Source organism: Erythrolamprus reginae, chromosome 1 (assembly GCF_031021105.1).
Source record: "Erythrolamprus reginae isolate rEryReg1 chromosome 1, rEryReg1.hap1, whole genome shotgun sequence".
NCBI classification, from domain to species: Eukaryota; Metazoa; Chordata; class Lepidosauria; order Squamata; family Dipsadidae; genus Erythrolamprus; species Erythrolamprus reginae.
This window is the reverse complement of record NC_091950.1, coordinates 264,860,018-264,878,140: the sequence shown is the minus strand read 5'-3', so window position 1 is coordinate 264,878,140 and position 18,123 is coordinate 264,860,018. Positions and strand designations below refer to the sequence as shown.

Below are 18,123 nucleotides of genomic sequence, written 5' to 3'. Positions count from 1 at the left end.
CTTAGAGAGGGCTGTAAAGCACTCTGAAGCAGTATATAAGTCTATAAGTGATATTGCTGCTTCCCAACCTAGGTAACTTTAAGAAGGGTGATTTCAACTCCCAGAATTTGTAGCAATGGTTGTATTGGCCTAGGATATTCTGGGAGGTGAAGTCCTCACATCACAAAGGTATTTGGGCTGGTAAGCACTGGTTCAGATCTAGATTGGGAAAGTTGAAGCACATGGTGTTCAAGACTGTCTAAAAATACTTTAGTATCTAAGGCAGAAATTCCTGGGAATGTTTGCACCTGGTCAGCCCCCTTGAGTAAATCAGACAGGAAACACAACCAGATGAGCTAAATCTACTTTATTGTAAGGGAACATTAACAGTATTGTGCAAGTCTGAAAATGCAAATCTTCTGCCAACATTTTAAACTAATCCATTAGATTGGGTCTTCCCTAATTTTCTCCCTCTGACCAGTAAGCAACTGAGGATTCTTCCTCTCTCTTGTCTGGTTGTTTCCTAGGAAGCATCTCTTCCTCTTGTCCCTCAAGGTCATTCTCATATGCCACACACTAAACCTAAAACAATATATGGAATAGCTACTGAATAGCTAAGCTTTTGTGACAGTTCAAATCAACTGCTTGAGCCAGTCACCAGCCTAATGGAAAGACAAATTCTCCTCAGGGAGTCTCCATAAACATCTCTCAGTAGCACAGAGGAACATTTTCATTCAAATACGTTTGTATCAGTCAATTTGATATTTCCATGTGTTAGGGAAAACATGCTGAAAGATCACCCCCTTATACAGTTCTTGGTCCTTAGTTTAGAAACTGCAATTTAGAATCCACAACCTGTAAAATCAAAAATTGGAAATTTGGATGCTCCAATCCTAATGTATTGAGGTAGTACTAGATTGAATAGGGTTGATATTCCTGGAGGGGTCTGTAATATGGTAAATGATTTAGCTTTACTAGATAAATGGTCAAAGCAATGGAAACTGCAGTTTAATGTTTCCGAATGTAAAATAATGCACTTGGGGAAAAGGAATCCTCAATCTGAGTATTGCATTGGCAGTTCTGTGTTAGCAAAAACTTCAGAAGAGAAAGATTTAGGGGTAGTGATTTCTGACAGTCTCAAAATGGGTGAGCAGTGTGGTCGGGCGGTAGGAAAAGCAAGTAGGATGCTTGGTTGCATAGCTAGAGGTATAACAAGCAGGAAGAGGGAGATTGTGATCCTCTTATATAGAGCGCTGGTGAGACTACATTTGGAGTACTGTGTTCAGTTCTGGAGACCTCACCTACAAAAAGATATTGACAAAATTGAACGGGTCCAAAGACGGGCTACAAGAATGGTGGAAGGTCTTAAGTATAAAACGTATCAGGCAAGATTTAATGAACTCAATCTGTATAGTCTGGAGGACAGAAGTAAAAGGGGGGACATGATCAAAACATTTAAATATGTTAAAGGGTTAAATAAGGTTCAGGAGGGAAGTGTTTTTAATAGGAAAGTGAACACAAGAACAAGGGGACACAATCTGAAGTTAGTTGGGGGAAAGATCAAAGGCAACATGAGAAAATATTATTTCACTGAAAGAGTAGTAGATCCTTGGAACAAACTTCCAGCAGACGTGGTTGGTAAATCCACAGTAACTGAATTTAAACATGCCTGGGATAAACATATATCCATTGTAAGATAAAATACAGGAAATAGTATAAGGGCAGACTAGATGGACCATGAGGTCTTTTTCTGCTGTCAGTCTTCTATGTTTCTATGAATTCAGGTATCTGACGATAAGATCTGTTTGTGTGGGGAGTGGGGAGCATGAAATTTGTGAGATTTTTATGAAGGGTATGTTTGAAAAAAACAGTGCCATCTAGAGAGAAATATGGCTTCATCTGCCTATAGATGACAATCTATTTAGTAGGACTGTTCAAGCAATTTAGAAGGGTGCTTCACTCATTGAAATGAGCCCTCCCAAGTTGCCAGCTTGCACAGTTTTGACTAGCGTGCTGCCATCTGGTCAAGGAGGAACAAAGAGCTTCAATTCTATGCTGGGCATAGAGCAGGGAAAGAATACAACCAACAAGCTCATTTGCCTTTATGTAATTCTTGTTATCTGTAACAACCAGGCTGGTATTTCAATACATAGCACGCATAGATTTAATGATACAAACAGCTGGTCTCACATTGAGGCTGGTGGAATGTAGGGATGACAGGGAATGTGCTTTTAAAATGTTTTCCAACTAGGTGTTCAAAGGTCAGAAGTCCATCATCTGCTGCAAGTGTGCCGATCTACTTTGTATAATTACTGTAAGGATAATTCTGAGAGAACTTCAAGCTCTACCTTATAAACACTGAACAGCTGCCTTGAGCATTTTGGAAGTAGCACCTTACAATCTGTGCAGCATGCAATATGCTACGTGTTTGTAATAGACTTCCTCCACGAAAACGCTTCCTATTCTGTTCCTTCCCTCTCCTAGATAAAAATATTTTACGAAGAGCACTTACACCTGGATGATGAGATTCGCTACATCCTGGAAGGAAGTGGATATTTTGACGTTCGCGATAAAGATGATAAGTGGATCCGGATTGCTATGGAGAAGGGCGACATGATCACACTTCCTGCTGGCATCTATCACCGATTTACACTGGATGAATCTGTATGAAACAGTTGTTTTTTTTTAAGGAAAAAAACCCCAATAAAATAAAATCCACATAGAGTTTAGGCAGATGCAGAGCAGTATATAAAAACATAGCTCTGTAATTCCTTGGCTATGAATCACTAATGTAGAAATGTGTGGGGGAAATAGTTGGGGGAAAGATCAAAAGCAACATGAGAAAATATTATTTTACTGAAAGAGTAGTAGATCCTTGGAACAAACTTCCAGCAGACGTGGTAGATAAATCCACAGCAACTGAATTTAAACATGCCTGGGATAAACATATATCCATCCTAAGATAAAATACAGAAAATAGTATAAGGGCAGACTAGATGGACCATGAGGTCTTTTTCTGCCATCAGACTTCTATGTTTCTATGTTTCTATGGTTAGAATCTTGAAGAAGCAACATCTACAATTTCATACCCCATTCTAATCATTTTAGCATCTGACTGATATGGTATCATTGATATGGAATTGGCGAGTTACCTTGCTTGAAATCATAACACAATATCGAAAACTTTCTTGACTTCCAAAGCAACTCTCTGGGCTTAGAAATCAATTCCTAAGGTTCAGGGAAGGATAGTATTAGAGCACAAATGCTTTCTCGGCTCCGAACTGCTATCTTTATAGATAAATGGAGCACTTGTGTCTCCAGCCTTGTCATAAAATCCATCTTTAGTAAGGGATTGGTGTTGCCATAGCAACTATCCATTGGAGCCTCAGGAGATCTGCTCTGCTTTTTCTGTTGTTTGGCTTGTTGTGTGGGGTACAAAGCATTCAGAACAGAAGGTTGAAGAAGCTAGTATTTTGCTCTGTCTCTATCCTTAGTCGCTGTGGATTGGAGATCAGTTTGTGGGATCCTTTTGTTGGTTTTGTTACATAGGGAAAATATGCACAAGGCTGTGTTTCTGAATCCCAGGCTTTGTGCTAGCCACCGTGCTGCAATAAATGTGTTTTATTTCATTAAGATTGCTAGGCATTCTATTCCATATCATTTCAAAACCTTAAAAAAAATCACTCCACAATGCCTCCTAAATAATATAGCTCAAACACACAATTCTGATTTTAAAAAAAATCTTAGTCCAACATAACTTGCTATTTCTAATATGTTTTATATTATACTGTTTAATAACTCAAACACACAATGGCCTGCCTAAGCCACTGAATTTTTAAAGAGTCTTAATTTAAATATTAAGCAGCTGTTGCTAAAATGCTGCTACTGATCAGAGGCTAACATTTAAAAATATAAGCCAATAATTATGTGATAATATAAAGGCTAACATGGTTATGGCATGAGCTGTCGATCACAAGCTAGAGACCACATTCCATTTTAGCTCATGTGATGAGATGAGCTATTTCTTGCCCAGCTCCTGCTGGGAAAGAAGAGGGAGGGGGAGAGAGAGAGAAAGATGGAAAGAAAGAAAGAAAGAAAGAGAAAGAAAGAAAGAAAGAAAGAAAGGAAGGAAGAAAGGAAGAAAAAGGAAGGAAGGAGAGAAGGAAGGAAGGAAGGAAGAAGAGAAGGAGGGAAGGAAAGAAGGAGAGAAGGAAGGAAGGAGAGAAGGAGGGAGGGAAGGGAGGGAAGGAAGGAAGGAAGGAAGGAGAGAAGGAAGGAAGGAGAGAAGGAAGGAAGGAGAGAAGGAGGGAGGGAAGGGAGGGAAGGAAGGAAAGAGAGAAGGAAGGAAGGAAGGAAGGAAGGAGAGAAGGAAGGAAGGAAGGAGAGAAGGAAGGAGAGAAGGAAGGAAGGAGAGAAGGAAGGAAGGAGAGAAGGAAGGAGGGAAGGAAGGAAGGAGAGAAGGAAGGAAGGAGAGAAGGAAGGAAGGGAAGGAAGGAAGGAAGGAGAGAAGGAAGGAAGGAAGGAGAGAAAGAAGGAAGGAAGGAGAGAAGGAAGGAGAGAAGGAAGGAAGGAGAGAAGGAAGGAGGGAAGGAAGGAAGGAGAGAAGGAAGGAAGGGAAGGAAGGAAGGAGAGAAGGAAGGAAGGGAAGGAAGGAAGGAGAGAAGGAAGGAAGGAAGGAAGGAAGGAAGGAAGATTGAAAATAAATTATCTCATTTTATCTCAGATAAAATGTTGTTGTCCAAAAACTTCTTTCTTTCTCTTTCTGAAATGAAGCTCTCCATTTTTTCTAGCTGAGTAGGGTTAGAGATATTGGCTGGGGTGATGATCTCGTACTTGTTGCTTGAAGTAAAACTATTGTTAACGGGCAAGCTCAGACTGGCCTAGGACTTTGTCCCTGGTAATCCAATTTCAAATCTGCTTCTTGATTGCAGTTCACTAAAGTGGGGAGAACTAAGCCATCCTGTGCCCAGTTATTTCCTGTATTATCTTGATAGCTGAACTAGCAAACTGGTTGCAAAGTAGCTTATTTGCATCGTGGCTTGTAGAAAGGAAAAAAGTATGAATTCCAGTCTCAGTTGGTTTGTCACAAAGATCTAGTTTAAGAAGCCATTAAAACTTTCAACATTTATGCAATTAATGGCATGCTTGCCCTTGTGAATTAAGAGTTGAAGCAACAGCATTTAGGCAGAATTGGATGGTCTCTTGAATTTTTTGCAACTTAAAACTAAGATTATTGGGTTTGGGTTGCAAAAATTGCATAACAACTAGATGGCTTCTATGAGTTAGCTCCCTGCAATTCTGTCCTCACATCTGTAGGTTACTTGGTTTTCTCAACCCAGATTTGATAGTTCTGTTTTACACTCCAATAAGTGGATACTGAATATCAATTTGTGAATTATTCTATGGACACTTCTACATCAGGGTAATAGCTCTATGATCCTCCAGGTCTTCAGTCATAACTTCCAGGTGTGTCCTGTGCTTTCCAATCCTGTGGACTAGGGTAACATAAAATACACAAAGCAGTACAGTGGTACCTCTACTTAAGAACGCCTCTACTTAAGAACTTTTCTAGATAGGAACCGGGTGTTCAAGATTTTTTTGCCTCTTCTTAAGAACCATTTTCTACTTAAGAACCAGAGCCCGGAAACATTTCCCATGAAATTTGGGAGCGGCACGAAGGCCCGGCCAGTTTCCTGCCATTCCCTCTGGGTTTCTTCTCCCTGGGAGGCAGCCTCGTGCCGGGTGTATGGAAGGCACGGTCTCCTCCTCGCCACCTCAGAGTCCCTCTTTAAAAAAAAAAAAAAGCCTTAAAGTTTTGGATTTTTTTGATTCACCTCACCTCACCTTCTTCCTTCGGCAGCGACTGTCCTCCTCCTCTTCTTCCTCCTTCTCCTCCCATCCAAATTCCAAGCTTTTCTTTCTTTCCTAATGGTTTTGCATGCATTATTTGCTTTTACATTGATTCCTATGGGAAAAATTGCTTCTACTTACGAACTTTTCTACTTAAGAACCTGGTCACAGAATGGAAATTCTTAAGTAGAGGCACCACTGTATTTTCACTTAAATGACCGTAGTTTTCCTGCTCCTATACTTTGAAGAATAACATCACACCAACTTTTGCTTGAGATGATATGCGCGAAAAGCACCAGCTGTTCAAATTCAGTTTCTTCCAGACTCAAGGAACAAGGCCAATAAAATGATGGAACTCTAAATCTGCCAAATGTCCAAAGAACTTCTTTCCCTTATGGGACTTTGAATATATTGACTCTGGTACCTGGCTGAGTTGAAGTGATTTATATTACTATTATTTCTTCCACAATGTCAATATTGCAAACCAGGCAAAGAAAATCAGACTATGGGGTTATAGCTATATTTTGAAAAGTCTGGATATTTTTTAAGGCTTGAGCAAAATCACCCTGATTCTATTTTTAAATATTATATTTGCTAATGCTTTTTTTTTATTTTAAAAAAGTAAAAATCTCTTTAATAATGTTTGCGGCAAAACCACCCAAAGGCAATTTGGATCTTAATTCTTTTTAGCCTTTTGGTAGTTTGAGCCACATTTTTTTATGAAAGTGAATTTTTATACTGAGTGTGAATTCTCGTGTTTCTCTTCCCAGAATTATGTCAAGGCAATGAGACTGTTCGTTGGAGAGCCAGTGTGGATTGCTCATAACAGACCCGCTGACCATTTTCCTGCTCGAACACACTACCAACAGTTTTTGTCACAAATGGTACAATAAACCAGTAGGACATGGTGTGTGTAACACCCTGCAACATCTGTAACGTTAAAATGGCAAAGCGGCTTTGTTAACGGCATCCGAGGTGATAAATCTTTGATTTCCCCTCTCTCAAATATCAATTTTTAATACCAAATTTTGTCCTTGGATGAATGGATTTTTACTTACAATAGTGATTTATGTAGTTTGCAGATCTCAGTTGCGAATATCAATCCTTTCTTGCTCCTCAATGCGTCTCTGATTCATTCCTGTATTAACCTAAAATATTATTACGTTCGATTGTTGCTTTAATGTTTTAATGCTAATAAAATAATATTCTATTTTTTAATTGTCTTCAGCCTTTTTAAAGAAGCTTGTTGGTGGTGGTCAGTGCTTATATCACCTACTTAGGGGTTCAGCTGTGTAAGATGCTTATATAAATGCTCGCACTGCATGCTTGGATTTGCAATCACTGTATAAATGGAAGATACGTTGTGAAAATCCAGGTATGAAGTGTGAAATTTGTTTTTAAATGTCAGTCCTATGAACAGATTGGCTAGACAGTTACAATAAATGAAACCCAATCAGTAAATTCTGTGACATTCAGTCAAACTTAAATCCACATAAATGGCCACACTGGATGTGATGGATATGGCTATACTGTATTTGCACACAGATTAATTCTTGTTTAAGTGAACTAAATTTAGTGAATGAACTCAGTTGCCGAAATTGGCCCGACTGGCTGAATAAAGTAATCATGCCGGCTGCGTTTGTAAATGAGCCGCTGACTAGCCAACAGTGTTTTAATCTAACATGTGAGCCTGGTTGATATGCAACCAGGGTATCCCATGTTGTTTTATAAAATACATAGCAGCTGTCGGGAACTCTGATGCTGCAGAAGAAGAATCATGATAAAAGTTGGAGCAGCCTACTTTCTGGTAGAGATTACTACAGACCAATGTTTCTTAATCTCAGGAACTTTTAAGATATATGGCTTTAAGTCCAGACATCTTAAGGTTGCTGAGTTTTGGGAAACAGTGGATTAAACTGAAACACTCTGTTTTTCAGAAATTCTTAAAAAGCCTTTTGGACAACATTCTCCTAGTCCCATGATTGTGAACCTATGGCATGCATGCCACAGTTGTAATGTGGAGCCATGACTGCCGGCACACGAACTGTTGCCCTAACTCAGCTCTAGCATGTGTGTGCGTTCCAACCAGCTGATTTTTTACTCATGTGGAGGCTCTGGGAGGGTGATTTTGGCCTCTGGAAGGCCTCCAAGGAGCAGGGGAGGCCATTTTCACCCTCTCCAGGCTCCGGGAAAGGCTCTGGAGCCTGGGGAAGGCATAAAATGGGCCTACCGGGCCCACTGGAAATTGGAAATGGGGGAGTGGGGAAGGGGTCATATACACATGCATGAGGAGTAGGGCAGTGCAGGGGTGGTGCATGTATACGCAGGGTTGGGGTGCATGGGGAGGATAGAATTATGTGTGTGAGCATCCACATGTGTGTGACAGCATGTACACATGTGCTTTTGGCACCCAAGGGAAAAAAGGTTCACCTTCACTGTTCTAGGCTTTGTTGTGGCCCACCTGTGGAACTGGCAGCATATTCGGACAGTGAAGAGGTTGGGGAGGAATGTAGGCCAGTCCTGGAGTGTGGGAAGGCTCGGACGAGGCTCTGCGTCAGAGGCAGAGAGGGGTTCAAGGCCTTCTGGTAGTTATCATAAGAACACAAGAAGAGCCATGCTGAATCAGGCCAAAGCCCATTGAGTCCAGCATTCTGTGTCACACAGTGGCCCACCAATTGTCCATGGGGCTCTTGAGCAGAAAGAGAAGGTAAGACCCTCCCTTTCCCCTGACCCCCAACAAATGGTACTCAAGGGAATCCTGCCTGGCTCAACCAACATAGAGGCGGCCCATGGACATCCATTTCAATAACCACCGATACACTTGGCATCCATGAATCTATCTAATCCTGCCTCGAGGATATCAAGTCTGACAGCTGTCACGACCTCTTCTGGAAGTGAATTCCATGAACCAACAACCCTCTGGGTGAAGAAATGTTTCCCTTGATTTGTCCTCACTTTCTTACCTATGCTATGAGCTTTAGGGAGTGCCCCCATGTCCTAGTATTGTGTGTTAGAGAAAATATTTTTTCTCTATCCACCTTTTCCATCCCATGCATGATTTTATACCCTTCGATCAAGTCACCCCTTAAACGCCGTCTTTCAAGGTTGAAGAGACCAAGGCGTTGCAACCTGGTTTCATAAGAGAGATGCTCCATTTCCTTTATCATTCTTGTTGCCCTTTTTTGCACCTTTTCCAGTTCTTTTTTTAATTATATTTTTATTAGTTTTTAAATGTTACACACAGACTGCACATCATACAACATAAAACAGTGCCCTGTGAGAGTGCACCCACCACCTAACAACATACATACCCCACCACCAATTGGAGGGTCTGTACAAACATCTTTAACATTCTTCTAAGCTAGGATCTGCATTTTATTTACATATCAAAGAGTGATTCTAATTTATTCTTTATGGCTGGATCACAAATTCTACTTGTCATATAACCTCTCACCATGTCCCATCGTTCCATCAGTTTCTTCAATTTATTTTCATTGTACATATTCATCCTTACCTCCATAATTTCAAAGTGAATGTGATCCACCATGTACTGATACCAATTCTGTATCGTCCATTTTGCTTTTCCAGTTCCATTATATCTTTCTTGAGGTGCGGTGACCAGAACTGTACACAGTGCTCCAAGTGTGGTCTCACCATCAGCTGACTCTGGAGTCAGAGAGCAGCGAGGCAGAGGAAGAGCTGGAGTCTGTTCCCAGTATTTTTATTTTATTTATTTATTTTGTCCAATACACAATGAGGGTTTTAGAGGGTATATATCAATATACACATAGTAAAATACATGATGAAGGTTATAGAGGAGATACTCATGGTAAAATATATCTAAGAAATAATAGAAAAGAAGATATAGGAATAGAATATATCAATGAAAGAATAGAAGAAGAGATATAGGAATAGAAGAAAGGTATAGGAGATATAGGAGAGCAATAGGACAGGGGACGGAAGGCACTCTAGTGCACTTGTACTCGCCCCTTACTGACCTCTTAGGAATCTGGATAGGTCAACCGTAGATAATCTAAGGGTAAAGTGGGGGTTTGGGGATGACAGTATGGAGTTTGGGGATGACAGTATGGAGTCCGGTAATGAGTTCCACGCTTCGACAACTCGGTTACTGAAGTCATATTTTTTACAGTCAAGTTTGGAGCGGTTAATATTAAGTTTAAATCTGTTGTGTGCTCTTGTGTTGTTGTGGTTGAAGCTGAAGTAGTCGCCGACAGGCAGGACGTTGCAGCATATGATCTTGTGGGCAATACTTAGATCTTGTTTAAGGCGTCTTAGTTCTAAACTTTCTAGGCCCAGGATTGAAAGTCGTCTCATAGGGTATTCTATTTCGAGTGGAGGAGTGAAGGGCTCTTCTGGTGAAGTATCTGGACATTTTCAAGGGTGTTAATGTCTGAGATGCGATATGGGTTCCAAACAGATGAGCTGTATTCGAGGATGGGTCTGGCATGCACAGAGCTGCCAGAAGACAAAAACAATTAAGAAAGCAAGGTTGACTTGGGAATAAGGCCACACCTAGGAGATGATTGGCTCCTGCCATAGGAAATAAAAGAGGAGCAAACGGGAAGTGGGCTTTTGCAGGAAGCAATTACCGTAGTTGCTTTGGTTGTTGCAAGAGTGGAAAGTGCTGTTTGTCACCCTAAAAGACTCTATGCCAAGTTTTGTCTTGCCTGCACTTGGAAACTAGTTTTCTGGCAGTGTTCCAAGTGAGATAAGATGTGTGTTTATAATATTCCTCTGAAAGACTGTTTGACAAGTCTTGTGGACTGTGAATGAAATAAATTCACAGTTGTGTAAATAAAAGAGGTTTTTCTGGGACTAAGACTTTGCTTCATGCTTTTTAAGGAACCCTAGGTCAGAGCAGGCTTATACTGTATATGAAATCATATTTTTTTTCTATTCTGATGGCTTCTTTTAGGTTTAGTGCAGGGCTGTCAAACTCCTGGAGCCTTCAGTCCAGATGCGTCACATGCTGGCCATACCTGGTTTAGCAAAGAGGAAAAAAGTCCAGATACGTCATGTGATGCCACCATGACACCCCTGGTTTAGTGCATGGATGTTTTAACTTATGCAAGATGCCAAGATTCCTTTGATTGTGGAAGGATAAAAATGTAATAATCAAGCCTGAAATCATGACTGCATTTACACACTATAACTTACCTATAGCTAATCAGTTTATATATACCTGGCCACATTTCTTGGATTTATTTTATTTGTTATTAGACATTTATGTTGCCTATCTTACCAATGCATTATTATTTATATTTGCTATATATACTATATTATTTACACAATGTGCTGAACTATACAGGTTGGATTCACCCAGCTAGACTGAAATGCAGTTATTTTGCCATTCCGAATTTTGCGAATATAACCAAGGAATACAGAAAATCAACAGTATTTTGTTTTAATTTTCAAATGATCTAGGCCTCTTTCCCTGTAAAGCCCACTGAAATGCAAATATTTATTTTCTTATTGATGCATTTATTAATTGCCCAGTTCTACAGGATTGACTAATCCCTGATTTAGATTCTTCTCACTCTTCCTATTGCAGTAGTTTCTAAAAGTCAATACATCTCCATGGACAGAGAGCTGCTGCTGAACTAAATGAGAACATGCACAAGTAACCATACAGATGAGTGAATCATTGGTGCTTCAGCAGAGTAACAAGTGGGAGCTATATTTCTGCTTACCTGCCTTCTAAGAAGGCTGCTAGTGTGCTCCATTAGTTCCATGTCTGTTAGGTGTGTAAAACGCAGCATTTGATTTAAAAAAGAAGCACAAATATATTACTGCAGCTCCTTCAAAATTAAATACGACTTAAAGCAACCATCTCTTTTCCTGCTGTTATGTAGCTGCTGTAAAGAGTTCTGATATCCTTTGCTTTTATGGAAGAGCAATCACTACCCTGATTTAAGGAGTCTGTTTCAATCTTCCGAAAATGCTAGGGTTTCACACTGGGAATTCCAGAGTTTGGTAAATGAAGACAACTGGAATGCCTGGAATTGGACTAGAAAACTCAAGATATTTACTAGATGGCAGCAAACAGCTAAGAGTCACTTGTATTATTACTTTACTACCATCTAGTGGTGCTTTAAAGCCCAGGTCTCATAAACCTTTTTAGTTAGGGAAATTTACAGCCAAATTGCATGGAAACTCTTACAGAAAGCCCCAAGTCTCGTGAAGTGTTGCACAAAAGCTATGGTATAAAAAAGGAAAAATTTGTCTACTCTGCAATCAGGAACAAGCCAGGCCTTTTTTAAATGTTAAAAATGATGGTGTCCTCTTCCCTGGAATGAACCCAGCTTGCCTTCAACTTGATTTCCATGGCAATCAGAGAAGGAACTTGTTTCCTCTTGAAAAATGTTTTATTGGATTTGCAGCACCTCTATTCCTGAACTGTAAACTTAACTGTGGCCTTTGTGGGTTATGATGCACCTTAAAATACAGTGTATGAATCTAAACAAACATCCAGTAAATAATTTTAAAATAAAATTATTTCAGATTTTATATACTGTTATATGTTATGCTCTTAATTGAACCATAGTTCTCCATGGAGATTACAACGGAACCAAAAGGCTAAAAACAGCAGAATATATGCCGGGGAATGTTTTATTTAGTGAATTTTTATTACTCACACAACCGTGCGAAAGATGCAAGATCGTGGATAGCAGGCTTTTCAAAAATGAAACCCAGCTGACTGATGGGAAAAATCCAGATGACAAGACTGCTCTCAAATCCTGTCCTTCTGCAGTCATACTGGCACATCCAGAGTCTGGGCTGTTTCATTGTGCCTGAGCCTCCATCCATGTTTTTGCTATTTTCCCATTTTGCTTGCTGCTTAGGAGGAAGCTGGCCATGATGAATAGCCCTTTAAAAACCAGAAGAGCACTTGAAGACCTTGGGAAATTGAGACCGCTGACTGGTTTGAAGAGGTAAAGATTGGTGCTCTTAATTAGGCAAGCAAAGAGGCGCTGTTTACTTTGGTTTGACAGCCGCTGTGTCTGCCCGCTCTCAATCAAGAAGCAGCTTGAAACCCCCAGGACATTTGCTTGTTCTTTTAAATTTCAGAATTAAAAATTTAGCATCCACGAAAGGGCTGGTGCCTACTAGGGCATGGAGCGGTGGTGTGGTGCCAGTTGTCTGTGAAGCCCATCTGCTAGGTTCCTGCTGTTCCAGCCCTTGGCACACGCTGTCTGGTCCGACAGAAATCCTCTCTTGGCTGTCAGGCAGAGATTTCAGTGCAGAAACCTCTCTTTTTTTTTTCCTGAGAGCAAAACACAGCATCAGACCCTTGTGCTCTGAATGGAAATCAGCCACTCTTTCATGGACAGTTGCCACTATTGCCCTCTTCTGCTGATCCTCTCTTGGGGTTGTACAGGAACAGTTGCCTGATGGATTGAAATTGAAATGATGAGTCAAGGAGAGTATTTGGGAGTGGCGTGCTTCCCTTGACATTCCTATATACTGGGCAAATTATGACTCTGTCTTTAGAGGATTTAAAAAAAAACGAGGAATAGACAAGATAATATACAGTATTTAATACTTTTGACTATCTGTATGTCACCCACCATTTCTTGCCACCCGTCACTGGATTAGCTGAGTCTGATGGAACTTGGGAGTCCAAATTCTCTCGTCAATTCTGTCTCCTTACCAAATCTCCCAGCAACACTGAATGCTTCAACTTGAAAAAGGGAGAAATTAAACAGAAACCATTGGCTTAGGAATCACAAAATTCTATAAAATCTTGAAGAGACTTACATAAGAACCAGGAACTCAGTTTGTACATCACGTTAAGCTATAAAGTGATTTATGTTGCTTGGATTTAGAGTGCAGTGTGATTCTAGCCATTAAGTTCTTCAAATCATGGTTTACAGCACAGCATATTAAGTGAACCCAGCTAACCATAGTTTATTGCAATCCATTTCCTGCTGACTAGTATAGAGCAACATGTAATAAAGCAAGTTGCTTTGCTTGCAGTGACTGCAAGGAAGATGTTGACAGATAACTTCTATTAATTGTAGGGGGGATGAATTGAGCCAGTAAGTATTGTTGTTTTTATAGGGGTTTTTACTAAAATCTATGGTTGCAAATAAAAGGATTAACTATCTAATTTACTGCAATAAGCCATGGTCATACAAATTGAAGTTTAGTATAGCATGAACTAAAGCAGAAATCTTGGATGATATCCAATTAATAATAATAATAATTAAATATACCTGTATATGCCACCCGACTTCCAGCAAGTTTCAGCAATTTACAATTAAAACATTTAAAACAAAAAAGAAATAATTCCAAACCCACAAAAACGGCACAAAAAAATAATGATGGCAAAGAGAATAAACCTAGAGGGAAACAGAAAGAATCAACCATTCTGTCCAAAAGCTGAGTGAAGAGCCAGGTTCACATGCTTTGAAATACCAGTATCCATCCACCCACCCATCTTCTTTTTCTTTCCATCTGTCTACATCAGTGGTTCTCAACCTGGGGGTCAGGACCAGTGTTCCCTCTAATTTTTTTTGGGGGTGGGTGGAAAAGCATAGTGTCTGAGCGGCAGACCCTTTGGGACTGGACGGCACAGAAATATTAAATAAATAAATGAATAAATAAACAAACAAACAAACAAATAAATAAACAAATAAAAAACCCACCCTGTTTTGCCTCAGAGAATTTCAAAATAAAATACTGTACTGTGTGTCTATAACAGTGAGCTCATAATAGGGCAACTCTATCAATATCAAAATGCCACTTAAATAGTTGAGCTAGTTTCAAACTAGATTTTGATTTTCTTTCTCTCTTCCTTACTCCCATTCTTTTTCTTTCTCTTTTCCTTCCTCTCTTTTTTCTATCTGTTTCTCTCTCTTCCTCTCTCCCTCTCACTCTTTCCCTCTCGGCTTCTGGGCAGGTTTGAAAAACTCTGAGTTGATGATGATTTTTAAGTGAGCGATTGCTCACTGCTCAGCTTAGAGGGAACTATGGTCAGGACCCCTTTGGGGGTCGAATGACTGTTTCACAGGGTCCCATGGTATTAGGAACTAAAGTTTCTGGTTTGGCGCCTTGGAACATATTTTACAGTCCGACCAATCAGGCGTTTACAGAGGGGGTGTTCCTCTGACATTCCTGTCAATCAGCTTAAAGCTCTGTTGGGAGAATTGGTGCTTGATGCATGGTTGGGAGGTCACCATAACATAAGGAACTTTGTTAAGGGATCACACCATTAGAAAGGTGGAGAACCACTGGACCATTCTCTCTTACACACACACACACACACACACACACACACACACACACTTAATTATCTGGGTTTGTACATTACATTAATGGTTTGCTTAATTGTGGTTTATTGGATAAATCACTAATTTGTGATTGTGCATCTTTTTTCTTATTGCTAAAAGACTTGTGAAGACTTCATGCAGATGGAGAAAGAGCATAGAACAGCCAGATTTTTAGTCCCTTTCTGTTGTGTATGGCAGAGAAAATAATTTGTCTTTCTATTCAAGCCTATCAGGTTAAGCCTGACAAAGATTTAATTTTACCAAAAGGTAAATTATGCTGCCAAAAGACTATAATTTTGCTGCTAAATTTCAATAATGTAAACTTGGGTGACCACTGAAGGATATATGAAGTACAGCATAAAGCTTGGGTGAAAAGCCCATCCATGCTTTAGCATCTTGTGTGACCCAGGATATAGTTTATGGATTGTAGCGATCTGATCTTAACCATTGTGGTCTTACTGCAGTAGAAAGGCGTATGAAATCACGGCTTTACACTGTGTGTGAAGCCAGCAAAAATGTGGCTAGGTTCGCACTTTACATTCAGCCATGTCTGGCTTAGCTTGTGCTTATTTATCATTCAGCATATTACATAATGTCACGATTCCTGTGTGTAGGATTGATGAACCCAGGTAAATGGGGCACTGTATATTCAATCAGCGACAATGAATAAATAAGCTATAGCTTCTCTTTGAAGTCTCTTAAGGTAAGCTTTATGGTTTTCTGGGTAACAAAATTACAATTTTACATCATTTTCTCCAGGGATATTTTTAAAAACTTTGGTTTTTTTTGTTATTTTTTAATTTAGTATACACACATTAACAGACATACAACAAACATGGGTTATTTACAACCCCATTTCTCTCAGAAATTTTGTTCTTTTTTGTTTTCTAACGTACAAAGCTGGTACATCCTATTGACAGGCTGAGCAGTCCAAACAATAACAACATAGTTGGAAGGGACCTTGGAGGTCTTCTAGTCAAGTGTTTCCCAACCTTGGCAACTTGAAGATATCTGGACTTCAGCTCCCAGAATTTCCCAGCCACCGAATGCTGGCTGGGGAATTCTGGGAGTTGAAGTCCAGATATCTTCAAGTTGCCAAGATTGGGAAACACTGTTCTAGTCCAACCCCCTGCTTAGGCAGGAAACCCTACACTACTTCAGACAGATGGTTATCCAACATCTTCTTAAAAACTTCCAGTGTTGGAGCATTCACAACTTCTGAAGGCAAGCTGTTCCACTGATTAATTGTTCTGTCAGGAAATTTCTCTTTAGTTTTAAATTACATATCTCCTTGTTTAGTTTCCACCCATTCTTTCTTGTTCTACCTCTCAGGTGCTTTGGAGAATAGGTTGACTCCTTCTTTGAACCCTTGAGATATTGAAACAGTGCTATCACATCTCCCCTGGTCCTTCTTTTCATTAAACTAGCCATGTCCAGCTCCTGTAAGAGTTCTTCATATGTTTGAGCCTCCAGTCTCCTAATCATCTTTGTCACTCTTCTCTGCACTTTTTCTAGAGTCTCAATATCTTCTTTGGATTGTGGCCACCAAAATCCAGTCCAAGGGAAGCTCCAATCCTGTTTAGTTTTTCGGGATCAGCCACGGAGCTAAAATTAACCAGCAGCAGCTTCCCTCCTACTTTCTCGGGCCAAAGTTGCAAGGGCGCATCGTAGCCCCGCTTGCCTTTAGGGGTGTGTGTGGAAATCACACGGGAAAGTTACTTCTCAAAGGCCCTCCCTGCTTAAAAATACCGCTGTCCAAGTGGCAAGACGACCAGATTCGCCTGGCCTTATGAACCGCACACGGTGACCGAAGCCGCGAAAGGCAGGCAGAAGGCGAGGCGGGTTCACGCGCCTTCCCTGAGGCGGACCGGCTTCGCGGGGGCGGCCTGAGGAAAGCCTGAGCTGAGGAAGGAGGCCTGTGCAAATGGCTGCCTGGGCGAATTGGCGGCAAACTGACGGAGGAATTAATCCCCCCCACCCCATCGCAGTATTCCTGACAAGCGATTATTCACCTTTTTTTTGGTCTGCTTGTACAATCACACCTGAAATCACTCCCCCCCTTCCCTCCCAGCGTGAAGATGGCTCGTGTGTCCTCTTCTCCCCGCCCCTCCCTCACAGGCTCGGCAACCAACGGCTCCACAGCTCGGCCCGATGAAAAGCTAATCCTTCAACGGGGGCCGGGCCGCGTCGCCCTCTCCCCTTTTTTGTACCGGGGATTCTCTCGAGAGCTCGTTATTCCCCGCCCGGCCGCCTCTACTCCACAGGAGCCGAACGTCAGCTGGGCCGGGAACCAATTTGCGGCTCGCCTGGCTGGCTGGCAACCCTTTCCTCCTCCCCCGCCGTCTGGTTTGAATGGCAGCTCTCGTTGTTTTAATAGAGCCCTTATTTTAATTTGGCTTTTTTTCAAGCGGCACCAGCAGCAGGCTTTTAATGCTGGCGGAGAGGCGGCTTCCTCATTTTCACCTCTAAAGCAGGTCAATTCGTCGCCTATTCAAGTCACCGGTCACAGTAACCTTTGGAATTATCCAGGGCTCTCTTGGCGCGCAGCGTGTGAGGAGCATAGCAATAAGAGCAGCGCGCACCTGCTGACATGGCTCTGCCAGCGCTTAATGCATTATAGATACATCCAGGCAGGCAAATCTGGAGAATATACTCGCTGCAGCATTGCGGGCGTCTTTTTCTGTGGATGCACGTGGGAATGCTCCCCATGATGGGCCAGAAACGATGGGCAGAAGTGGGGAAATAAAGCAACCTGTAAGGTCTTGAAGACAAACTGGCTCAGTCCATGATGGTAATGATAATAAACCCCTTATGCCCTTACCTCTTTTCAGGTGTGCAGAAGAGAATTTCTGTGTTTGAAAGCCATTTGGGTCTGGTCCATTCTTTTCAAGTGAAAGTGTGCGTACCTTTATTTTCCTGAAGTTCTACATGAATCACATGGCCTTTGGCCTAAATGTGATTGGTTTGTTGTTGTTTTTTCTTTAGGACAAAGGTAGGCGAA

General features: G+C 41.0%; 1 protein-coding gene and 1 long non-coding RNA gene across 5 annotated transcripts in view; one reads left to right on the top strand and one right to left on the bottom strand.

The window, feature by feature from the left end:
• Window positions 1-7,047, top strand: part of ADI1 (acireductone dioxygenase 1) — a 21,283-nt gene extending 14,236 nt beyond the window's left edge. For both annotated transcript variants that reach the window (XM_070732941.1, XM_070732942.1), the window contains 2 exons: window positions 2,464-2,643; window positions 6,600-7,047. In XM_070732941.1, the coding sequence (XP_070589042.1) occupies window positions 2,464-2,643; window positions 6,600-6,722 (303 nt within the window). In that variant the 3' untranslated portion in view covers window positions 6,723-7,047. The remainder of the gene's footprint in view (window positions 1-2,463; window positions 2,644-6,599) is intronic.
• A 5,172-nt stretch (window positions 7,048-12,219) lies between these two features.
• Window positions 12,220-18,033, bottom strand: LOC139160632 (uncharacterized). 3 transcript variants are annotated; one of them, XR_011557982.1, is made up of 3 exons: window positions 17,944-18,033; window positions 13,419-13,531; window positions 12,220-13,238 (listed from the first exon to the last, which is right to left on the bottom strand). It is a non-coding gene; the product is annotated as an uncharacterized lncRNA (long non-coding RNA). The 3 variants fall into 3 exon arrangements; XR_011557984.1 differs by lacking the exon at window positions 17,944-18,033 and adding an exon at window positions 17,586-17,675; XR_011557983.1 differs by lacking the exon at window positions 17,944-18,033 and adding an exon at window positions 14,067-14,311.
• Between the last annotated feature and the right edge of the window lie 90 nt (window positions 18,034-18,123).